The 11537-nt window shown below is 47.2% G+C and overlaps 1 protein-coding gene across 2 annotated transcripts; it reads right to left on the bottom strand.

The window, feature by feature from the left end:
• Positions 1-1134: 1134 nt before the first annotated feature.
• Positions 1135-11334, bottom strand: Ndufv3 (NADH:ubiquinone oxidoreductase subunit V3). 2 transcript variants are annotated; one of them, XM_027394383.2, is made up of 4 exons: positions 11181-11334; positions 9892-10012; positions 3731-4825; positions 1135-1361 (listed from the first exon to the last, which is right to left on the bottom strand). In XM_027394383.2, the coding sequence occupies exons 1-4, from the start codon at positions 11226-11228 to the stop codon at positions 1207-1209; spliced, it is 1419 nt and encodes a 472-aa protein (XP_027250184.1). In that variant the 5' UTR covers positions 11229-11334; the 3' UTR covers positions 1135-1206. The 2 variants fall into 2 exon arrangements, with proteins under 2 accessions (XP_027250184.1, XP_027250185.1); XM_027394384.2 differs by lacking the exon at positions 3731-4825.
• Between the last annotated feature and the right edge of the window lie 203 nt (positions 11335-11537).

Below are 11537 nucleotides of genomic sequence, written 5' to 3'. Positions count from 1 at the left end.
ATAGGCCCCAAGCAAACCTGTGAAAAGGCTGGCAAAAAAAACCTAAGATAACGCCTCGGCAGACTATACTTGTCACCTGAGGGACAAGAGCTGATCTTGGCTGTCACTGTAGTCAATCTCCTGGCCCCCATAGGGTGCCTAGTACTGAGAACCATTGGCAGTCACAGCAGCACTGTCTGAATTCCATTGAGTGACAGGGGTTAGTTACATGAACCTCTGAGCAGCTCATTGCTTAGTCAGCTTTGGCCACCAGAGGCTCTTCTGTCCCCTCAGATGTGGTAGTACATTTATATCCCATTAGTAGGGAAGCTGAGGCAGGAGGGTCGAGCTGGAGGCCAGTCTGGACACATTCTCCCTCTGTATGTATAGATGTATGCACACATGCACGCGCATGTTTTTTGTAGCACAACAGCTAAGAATCAGTGTAACCCCTAGTATACGTGCTTACTTAATTTTTTTAAAGATATTTTTATTTATTTATTTATTTAGTATACGGTCTTCTGCCTGCATGCCAGCAGAGGGCACCAGATCTCATTCAGGGTGGTTGTGAGCCACCATGTGGTTGCTGGGAATTGAACTCAGGACCTCTGGAAGAACAGTCAGTGCTCTTAACCACTGAGCCATCTCTCCAGCCCCCTTAATTTTTTGCAACTTAGCAGTTACAATCGGTGTAATTCCTATCCCATTTCTACTTTTTCTCTCACACCCATTTTTCTTTTGTGACGTATTAATTACAACCAGTGTAACTCCTACCCTCAGTTTATCCAGGCTGAGACTCAGACCTACAAGTCACCACTACATTTTATCAACACCCTACTACCCATCAGTGTGAGGCTGAGGGGGCCTGAAGGCACTTTGCTCTTCTCATGTTATGGATCCCTCTGGCTGGTTATAGACTTGCAATTGAAGAGAGATGTCACAGACAGCCAGCTGCTCCTAGCAGACAAAGTCCCTCAGTCCTTGTTAGGGGTGATGCAGTTTATTGTCTCAAGGAGCCACAGATTCTAATCTAGAAGAACTGTGAACATTTCTTCACTGTGGCCCCTGGAGGCCACTGAATGATATAGACTCTACACAAATAATCAGTGTTCCTAATTCATACTCTGGAAGCTGTAAGGGATAATAACGACACACTGCACTTTGTGACTCTTTATTCTCATAGGCAATGAATTCACAGGACCGAGACGGGGCCACCGTGAGCTGAGCTCAGTGTCGAGGTGACTCTCGTCCTGACGAGGGCTGCGGCATCCTGAACTTGGAGAGGTCCAGGTTCAGGTCTAGGAAGGTGTATGTGTTGTAGCCATGATGCTGCAGGTTCTTGTAGGTTGTGATGACAGTCCACTCAGGGGCCAGCTTGTGCTCTGTAAAGGAAAGTGACAGGAGAGCTGTCAGACATCCGTCCGTCTGAGCACTCAGGAAGCTGAAGTCTCCACAACTCCAGCCTGGTGTGTGAGCAGTCTAACTAGCAAAGAGGAGACCTTGAGGACCCCATGTCTTCAAAAACAATTAAGGAATCACCTGAAAATGTACGCTGAAATTTGCCATCTTACCATTAAGTGTGATCACAAAACACAGGAAGGCAATGCTGTCAACCTAAGACCTCTGCCCCTGCCAGAGACCTTCCCTGAGATTGCATCACAGGCCTGCCAGGAGACAGGATGACTCTGCTTTGTTTTTGATGGCAATGTTGAGATGGCAATGTCCTAACATCTACAAGACGGGACAAGGCTGCTTCGTTTCTGATACTAGATGGAAATACCTCACCTTACTTTTCTGCATTTCTGGGTCCTGGACTCTACAAGTCTGGCAGGACCTGGAATTATGGACACACTTCTAAATCATGTAAAAATACACAGGAGAGAAATCATGTGATTTCTTCACATCATATCTGTTTGTGATGGAAATAGCCATCACAGATCTGAGAGAAATCTGAGTGTTACAATAATGATAAATGAACATGGGAACCGGGGAGGAGGATGCAGTTTTGCTATTTTAACTTTTGGGGGGAAATCGCTGCTATTTTCATAAATTCATAGACAGAAACAAACACATTTAGCCTTTTCTTTTAAATGGGAAAGTTAAATCTATATACCTAAGCACTTGATAAACTTAAAATTCGAAGTGTGGGACTGAAGCAAAAGGACATGGCTCTTCTGCAGCACAAATACAACAAAACAGGAGATGAGACAAAGCCAGCAAGGGCCACAGGACAAGGTCTGGGCTAAGACTTCCTAACATTCTGGAATCAAGTCAGTAGAGCTGCCTCAGTTTCTAGTCACGCTGCACAAAAAACACCAAAAAACAAAACAAAACAAAAAACCACCCCGACAACATAAATATATATGTGTCTGTTCCAAATCCAAAAGCTAATTCTCATTATTTAATTTAGGAAGGAAGGAAGGAAGGAAGGAAGGAAGGAAGGATAGATGGATGAATGGATGTCTTATAGAGCTGGCCTCTTCTGAACCTTGGCAAGCTGATCTTCAGCGTGGTGAAGGCGTTACCTTCAAAGCCATGGATTACATAGTCATTATAGGGGAGGCAGCAACAGATGGCGCTGGGGGATTATAAACTATCCAAGCAGCTCACCTGGAAGCAAGGAACATCGGGCAAGGACCACTTTGTGAGCTTTAGCTGCCAGCAAAAAGGGTTTGGGTGGGGGGTTGGGGGGGTAGCAAGTTTGCTTCTGCAGTGCTGGAAACTGAACCTAGGCCCTTACTCACTGACTAAGCACCACACTAAGTTATATTGGCAGCTCTGGGAGGACTTGTTCCCTCCAGAAACAACCTAGAAATCCTGGGTTTGAGGCACTCCTCTCCAGTTGAGATCAAATCTGAAAACTGCAACAGAAAGGCAGGTCCTGAGGTCTCAGGAAGTCTGGCGAGCACTGGTACCTGGCACATTAGTGAAAGAAGGGAGACGGAGACGGCAGAACACATAAATGCTGTCAGCATCCTGGAAGAGCAATAGTTAGCGCACAAGGTGATGCACATTAGGCAAGGGAGGGCTCCAAATGACATGCAGGTGCAGGAAGAAGGCCTTGTTAGCGATGCTCCATCTTAAGAAACTCTCCAGAACTGCAGATTCTAAAAATCAAAGAATTCCTGTTTCCCAATGAGCTGCCCATAGGATGTCATACGTGTGCAAGACCACGGCAGTATGTCAGGAGTATACCCCTCTTGAATAACTCATCAGAAACTCACTGTAGAAGGTTAAACAGCCCATTGTGTTGCATCTGTGAAAAGTCTATGGCTGCCTACCTGCTAACACTTGCTTCACTTCACTGTGCACAGAGCTGCTAAGGCGCCTCTCTAGTTCAGCCCACCCAACAGCTATCTCTGCCAAGAGTGACTGCTGCTCCTGACCCATGCAAGTTCTACAGAAGACTGATTTCCACTCAGCAGGATGTTGGGCAAGTTCATAAACTATGGTGCCTGGGCATCCTCCAAGGCTAAGTGTGGTGATGCTAGACTACCAGTTTCCATAAATTACACTGCCTAAGAAATAGTTAAACAAGATGAAGTGGTGCACATCTGCACCCAGCACCTGGGAGTTGAAGGCAGAGTGCAAAGCCAGAGTCAGCTACGGAGCAAGTTTGAAAGATAAAATAGATAAAAATAACAGATATTCCTTTCTAAGCACACAGAAACTCCGGGGGGGGGGCGGGGAGGTCCCTTAGAATCTATACACCCTAAAGGACAAGCAGAGTCTAAACCAAGACAAGGTGTACCCTGTGTGTCGTCTGGGGCTTCCTGGGGTGGGCCTGCATCAGTGGGCGGGGCTTCACCGACTGCCTCCTGGAACCTCCCCTCCAGCTGTGGTCCTGCTCTCTCTTCAAGGGTATCTTGCTTCTCAACAGGAACTGTCTTCGAATATCTCACTGGTTTCTGGTCTTCCAAGGTCTCCCCCTTGGCCTTTGAGCATCCTTCTGGCACCTGCTTCTCCAGGTTTTCTTTTCCGACCAGGACCTGGGGAGCAGCTGCCTTCCATTCAGGCTCTGGCTCTTTTGGTTCCGGATGTCTGGCTTTGGCCCGGGATGTGGCAGCTGGCAGCTGTTCTCCTGCACTGGCCTCTGTTGTTCTGGGTGTGGGCACTGGACCACCAGTGAGCCGTGCAGATGGGTGGATGGGTAAGATTCCTTCAGCTTCAAATGGCTTTGGGCTTTCCTTCCTTGTCTTACTCGGCCTCGGTTTCCCCTGTGGGAGTTCTTCCTTTGAGTTTGTTCCCAACATCCCACTGGATTGTGATCTGGATGTCATGGGCTTGGATCTGGTTTCTTTGCTGTCCTCTACAGGCTTGGTGACAGCCCCTTTCTTCTTTGGCTGCTGGGATCGCTCTGGGTAGGTGACATCTGTGCGCGGCTTTTGCACCTTGGCTTTCTCTTTTGCAGGTACTGTGATTTTAGGGGCTCTGGGACCAGAGGCCTCTGGTTTGTAAAGCCCTGCCTTGCCTTTGCTCGCCACTTGGGGATCAATGTTTGAGTCATGTCCCTCCCCGTCAGAGTCTGAATCTGAGGAGGTGGATGAGGAAGATGATGAGGATGAACCATTTGTCTCTTTCTGCACATGCTGCTGAGCCTCTGATACAGAACCCTGTCCTTGGGGTGGAGATGGAACTTTCTGAGGAAACTCTACCAAAGTCTTTGTTGACCAACGCTTCGGAAGCCCTTCATCTGTGAGTGGCAGGCTGCCACCAGGGTGTGGGCCGGCTACAGCCCTACCCGTGCTCTCCACTGCTGTGTAAGAACTGGGTGGAGATGTACTTTTGGACAGTGCCGCTGCTGTGTGGGTGGCTAGGAGCTTGCCCCTCTCTGCTCCCACCACATCTGGGAAATGGCACAAAGAGGAACATTTATTATTTAATGAACAACCCAAAGCCATAGACATTGCATTGCATACCAGCGTGTCATGATGTTGTCCAGGTAACTGACCCAAGGTAGGGTTCCAGGAACCTCCCCACATGTTGGGTTAGCAGTAGGAGTGGGCAGACTTGACTCTGACCAAACTCCTTAAGTAGGGGCCTTACTCACCAACAAGAGCCACAAACCGATTCCAGTTCTCACACACACGACTTCCCAGGTGACAATCTTAAAACCATCTCACTCCAATTTAAGACAGCTAAACTCTAATGCAAATATTTTCAGTTCTCCAAAGGTATAATTTCTTGAAGCACTAAGACCACTCAAGTATGTGGTGCTTTCTAATATTAAAAAGTTCAGAGTTTGACCTTTCTAAACAAAAAAGCAGCAGAGGTGCAGGCAAGTCTGTCTGGAGTGTGGGTAAGTGCACCCCTGTGAGGAGGAGTGTGGTGAAGGGAGTGGCAACAGCTTTTCAAGTAAAGTTGCCCTAAAAAGGAAGAAAAGTCCTCAAAATCCCACAGGTCACATGGGGATTTCCTCAGCCAAGAAAACAAGTTTTGCAAAGCCAGAAAGTCCAAAATAATTTAATACTATACCTATCACTGGAAACAGATGTAAAACTACAGAAAAAGCAGGACAAATTCTAACAGAAAAAAAAAAAAACTTACATTTCATAGTCATTTATGAAAGAACAAACAAACAAACAAAACCACATCCATTGGAGCTAATTTCATTCAGTTTGCTCAAGTGTCAATCTTTCTAACCATAGGGATCAGAAGAAAAGCACAGGGCAAGCTATTAATATAGGAAATTACCTCCGCACCTGAATGGAACCAAACATTCTCCAGATAAACAAATCTACCAAGTTCTTCAGACAGGGCCACATCTAGGCTAAAACTGCCTGTTTCCTCCTCTGTGGTAGAACCAGGACCCCCTTACCCATCTCATCACGGTGGTACCCTCACAAGAGTAGGACCAAAGGAAGGTGAAGTCTCCAAGCCAGAGAAAGTGTGACAGGGCTGTGAAAGGAAATGACCAAAACCGGAGCAGTGGGTGACAGCTGAAATCAGCCCTGTTCATAGACAGCCTATGTCTGTCTTGGCCCTGGCCACCTAGAGTAGGGACTGACAGTGTGACCCAAAGAACACACAGTTCCAGGCCATGCTTTCAGCAGAGCATGGAAGCACATACTTGCTCTCACCGAGCTTCAACAGCACAGCTCAGAATTCCCAATGGCCACACAGATGATTTCCTGACTCCTAGACCAGCTAGCCCACTTACCTACACCACTGGTATTTTTCTGAGCTTGCCTTTTACAAATAGGAGATGACCTTAGGGCTGGGGTGTGGCTCAGCTGGCATAGTGCTAGCTCAACATGCACAAGGTCCAGGGTTCTAACCCAGCACTCCAATAAAGCAGGGGTGGTGGTACATGACTGTGATCTAGGATTCTGGAGATAGAGGCAGGGGGATCATAGGTTCAAGATCACCCTCAGCTACAAAGCAAGCTTGAAGCTAGCCTGGTCTACACAAGGCTCTGTCTCAATGTAAAACTAAAAAATTAATAAAGCTCTCAGATGGCCAGTTTTGAACAGAAAAATAATGGACTAACTCTTTCAAAATATGTTAAGGACTTGGGGAGTTTGTTTTTATGCGCTTGATTGGGCCCAGGGGCTCAGGCACACTAGGCAAACTGCCACTGAGCAATACTCTCCTTAGCCCTTGGAGATTTTGAAAATTGTAATGAGTTATAAAACTACACTATTGGGGCTGAGGTGTAGCTCAGTGAGATGGCATGTGCTGGGCACACGCAAGGCCCTGAGTTCAATCCATAGCTTCCCACCTCCCAATACAGACACAGACAGACAGTCACACACACACACACACACACACACACACACACACACACACACACAGAGAGAGAGAGAGACAGAGACAGAGAAGAAAATTGTACATTACAGCTATTTACCTACAAAAACAGAAAGAGCATTCCAGATCTGCTTAACAAGGAGATTGTGCACTGTATGGAATGAAAAGGCCTGAACAGTTTCTCTTCTCATTGGCCACAGGAAGAAGTCCGAGAAAGGCTAAAGGATGCAGGGACTGGTTTTGCTTTAGGTGGAGGGTCAGTTTACGGCCTGCCCAACCCAGCCCTGGCCTCATCTTCGAGCCTCAGAGGGAAGCCTGTCTGTCACATGGACCTACAGTTGCCACCAATAACCAGCATCCATACCACGTCTGCATGTACCAGTGCGATAGATGACAGAAGGTGAACGTGCCGTCCGAGAAGCACACTTGGTGTGTGGACACGGGAGGCGGCACCCTCTCGTGGCTATCTAGCCAGGGACTGGCTTTCCCCAACAAACCGCCTGACAGGACACCTGCTGCCCTCAGACTCCTCCTGCAGGCTCCTCTCAGAGCACAGAAGGGGCCATGCAGGGGCTTCTAGTTCTACAGAGACCACAGCAGCCTACACACGGCCAGGGCTCCAAATACAAACAGCGCCTATCAGTTCTACCTGCTGCTGCCCCATCTTCGTGAAAGACCCAGGTCAAGTTTCTGGATCTCTTTTCTGTTTGGCTGAAAATGAAGAACACCATCTTCAAGCTTTCAGCCAAAGAAAAGAGGGCTGCTGTGCATTAGCGGGGCTGGAGAGACAGCCTGGCAGTTAAGAGTACCCAATTCAGTTTCCTGTGCCCGTGTTGGGTGGCTCACAACAGCTGGGAACTCCAGCTCTAGGGGATCCAATGCCTGCTCTGCCCTCTGTGGGTGCTGCACTCACACACACATATCCACACAATGACACACATACATATCCACATAAATAAATGAGTGTGTCTATAAATAATAAAAGGAATTAGCTACCCTAAAATGCTCCTATGTAGTGTCGATGGTTTATAAAACTAAACCGGGAAACAAGGCACACTTACTTACAAAGGTACTTTAAACATGGCTGGTAGAGTGAAGTCACCCAGATTTTGTAGGTTTAGGATTATGTGTGTGCAAAGACTTAAAAAAAAAAAAAATGATGCAGGAGAATCCAGATTTTCCCCCCAAAGTAAGACAGTACAGTGATTAGAATACAGACAGTGGCCAGAAATGTCAGAGTACAAAGCAGATTTAACTGGTGCACAGACAGACAGACAGACATATACACACACACTCACCACATCTCCATCAGCCCCCACAGCACCTAGGGAGGTGGCAAAGCTGCGGGCTCAGATGGCTGCAGAGCCAGTTGCAGGATCTCCATGGGAATCCAAGTTTCCCTTCCCAAACCTTCCCAGGACAACAACACTTCTACTTGCACAAACACTTATCTTACATAGAGGGTTCTTGGGTCCTAAAACCCATTAGTCTAAAATCGTGTATCTAGAAAATAGGGTTATAGACATAACTTAGAACTCCATTGGAGAAGAGGACATAGTTCTGAAATCCAAGACACTCAGCAGTAAGTGGTCATAAGCATTCCAGGGTATGAAAAGCCCTGGATTGAAATCTACAGCATGCAAAAATAAACAAAAGACCATGCCACATGTGGTCCACGACTTAACATTCTTGCTGCAGACGTTTCTTAGGAATACTGGGATTCTATGCTTTCTTGTTTTAAATAGTCCTCATGTTTAAGGTTTCTATTTTTCAATGTATCTAAATGGGAAAAAAAAAAGTACTGTATTTTAAAACCAGGCAGGTTTGGGCAGAACTGAATCATGTCCTTCTGGAATTCAGGCCAGGACACCTTTGCCACATCTCTGGGAGCTGTGGAGCCAGTGGAGACTTGGGGGATGGATGTGTGTGGAGAGCTTGAAAGACTATGGACAGGCACTCTCTAAAAGCACAAACATTTAACACCAGCTGATGGTCAGTATTTGGATGAGGAGAAAACAAAGGAATCTGTATTGCTTCACAAGTGTAAGTCAAGGAAATGCTGTTTTAGTGGAACTAAGACCAAACTTATTTAGTACTCCACCATCCAAGATGAAGATGGAAGATTTGCCAAAGGGCAGTTTTGCATAGTCCTTCAAGGGCTGATCAGAGCTTCGTGAACTAAGAAACTAAATTCAATGGTTCTAGTTCGTGATCCATCATCAAAAATGGGCAAGGCATAGGAAATAAAATTATCCTCAGAAGAGAAGCATTTAAAACGCACCACACTTCTGCTTGCCTGGTGTGAGGCTACCCTACACTGGCATTCAGAGAGTGGAAAAGGTTAAAACTTGTGACAGAAATCAAAATGATTTGGAAAAGAGCTGGAAACCGACCAGGCACCAGTTGAATGCAGTACAACAGAAATGCTGGCTCCTAATTCCCTCCCTGAGGTCCTAATCATGTCCCCCAGATGGTGATGGGCACACCAGGAAAACCTCACTAGTCTTGGGGAGACAGGGAAAGCCAGAAACCAGGGATAGGAAAGTAGGGCAGGGGTCTCACTACTTCACCCAAGCATGAAACCCTGAGAGCCCCAGAAATGCCGGTGCCCTCTGCTCTCCCTGCTGAGCAGTTTTCAGAAAGCACCATGCTCCATCTAGAGCAGTGGTTCTCAACATGTGGGTCATGACCATCAGAAAACACAGATTTTTACATTAGGTTTCATAACAGTAGCAAAATTACAGTCATGAAATAGCAACAAGAATAATTTTATGATTGAGGAAACTGTATTAAAGGGTCGAAGCATTAGAAAAGTTGAGAACCACTGATCCAGAGCAAGAGAGTCAAAGACTTTGATACCACTGATGTGTTGCTGATCTTAGATTATAATATGGAAGATTAAGAACCTTAGGTTAAACTGGGCGTTGGTGGTGAATGCCTTTAATCTCAGCACTCGGGAGGCAGAGGCAGGCGAATCTCTGTGAGTTCAAGGCCACCCTGGTCTCCAGAGTGAGTTCCAGGGCAGCCTACAAAGCAATACAGAGAAACCCTGTCTCAAAGAAAAAGGAAAAGAAAAAAAGAATCTTAGGTTATATGGCTGGTCAAACTCATTTCATGCTAATGACTGCATTCTTTGCCCCTCTGAGAACATCTTTAAAATCTCACCTTTTGGTGCACTTTGCTCCTTGGGACTTGACTGTATCCCCCCTTCACTCTTCTTTGACTCTGTAGAGAGGAGCACGGTAGAAGACAGTTCTCGGAACACCCTTGCCTCCAGGAACACAGCCTGGGGAGAGTCAACAGGAAGGATACTCACCTTGATGACAGCCCATATAATGTGAGTGCTATATATTAATATTCATGAGGCACATTTATTACAATGTTCATAACACGTGGGAAGTATGAAAGGCACAAAAAGAAAAAAAGCTGCAAGAAAAATAAACCCAAGTTCCAGGGCAACCACCATTAGCATCTAGGTAAAGGAAAACATCTTCATTTCCTTATTCTCTGCAAAAATTTCCCAAAATGGAAACTTAGAAACATTTTATTAAAAATACTTTGCCAGCTTCTTTATACAAAGCTTCAGGGGATCTTGGTGAAGAGCCTGGTCTAGCAGAAACCAGGGGGTAAGAGGCAGATGAGAGGCAGGTGCTGCTGGGAGAAGTCCTAGTTGCCACTTGTCCTGCAAAGTCCCGGTTAGGAAGAACTGTACTGACATCGGGGAGAGGAGGGAGGTGCTGGCCTCTGGGCCTCTGTCATCGCCTAGACATCTAGCTGCACCCCTCTCTCACCGCCAGGATCCTGGACTCAAGGCCCAGCTGGCCCTCGGTCCAGTTTATTCCACCGCTTATTTTGATACTCCATAAAATACTATGTTTCTTTTTGCAAAATTATCTCTTTACACTTAGTAACACTATCTGCTAGTAAATACAATGTAAATAGTTGCTTCAGAAATGTTATAAGGTAAATTTCCCAGGCAACCACTAAGGCGTGTGCTAGATCCTAGGATGCTTCACGGCGGGCCCAGAAAAGAACGAGAAAACTTCTATTTATATTTGATTCTCCGTGTGTGTACACATTACGTGTACCGTTACACGCTGGGAACAAGATGCCCGCAGGAGTAATTAAACAGTGCCCATCTGACAGCGGGAACCCTGTCAGTTGTATTTTATTTTGCTGTGAGCACTTCCTGCTTTGGGGCCGGTCCAGCGACCGCTCTAGGCTCCATCCCCAGAACCCAACCCCAACAAATCCCAACACTGGTTTTGCAGAGAAAGCCAGGTTTAGTTTTCAAAAGAGCGGAAGAGCCTCAGCTTGGCTCTTGCTTTGAGAAAGACCTTCTCTCCAGGTCAGGTGAGCACAGGCCCTGGGACCCCTCGCCGTGACAGCAAGCCCACGGGTCCAGGTGAGGGTCAGGCTACGGACCGGGGAGGTCGCACCGGTTCGCCCTTTACCTTCAGCGCCGGGATTCGTCCTCCCCGAAGCAGGAGGGGGACCGCCATGGCACAGACGCAGCTCGCCGAGGTCGCACCGAGGTTCGTGACCTGCGCGCGCACACGCACCACTCGAGGCTCCGCCCTGCGTTCACGTTCGCCAATCGCAGGCCAGGGCGGGCACAGGCGTCTGAGCGCGCATTTCCGGAGGACACCCCTGAAGGAGTTCACCAATCCCGGGTGGGAGCGCGCGGGGTCCGCCCCCGAGCAGGCCGCTGGGAATCCGGATCCTCAGTCTAGGGCTTGCCCACCTTGTCCTGATCTCAGCCTAAACTCTGCAGCCTGCCAAAGTTGGACAACTGGAGTCATGCTCTTAGC

The sequence above is a fragment of the Cricetulus griseus genome, assembly GCF_003668045.3.
Source record: "Cricetulus griseus strain 17A/GY chromosome 1 unlocalized genomic scaffold, alternate assembly CriGri-PICRH-1.0 chr1_0, whole genome shotgun sequence".
NCBI classification, from domain to species: domain Eukaryota; kingdom Metazoa; phylum Chordata; class Mammalia; order Rodentia; family Cricetidae; genus Cricetulus; species Cricetulus griseus.
This window is presented reverse-complemented; position numbering and strand designations above follow the sequence as displayed.

What these genes read in the sequence shown, in the direction of transcription:
- Ndufv3 (XM_027394383.2), bottom strand. Translation starts at nt 11,228, where the DNA reads ATGGCGGTCCCCCTCCTGCTTCGGGGAGGACGAATCCCGGCGCTGAAG. An exon ending in GACGAATCCCGGCGCTGAAG is followed by an intron (nt 10,013 to 11,180) that starts GTAAAGGGCGAA and finishes GACTCTCCCCAG; the next exon opens with GCTGTGTTCCTGGAGGCAAG. An exon ending in AGCCCCAGACGACACACAGG is followed by an intron (nt 1,362 to 3,730) that starts GTACACCTTGTC and finishes TTTCCTTTACAG; the next exon opens with AGCACAAGCTGGCCCCTGAG.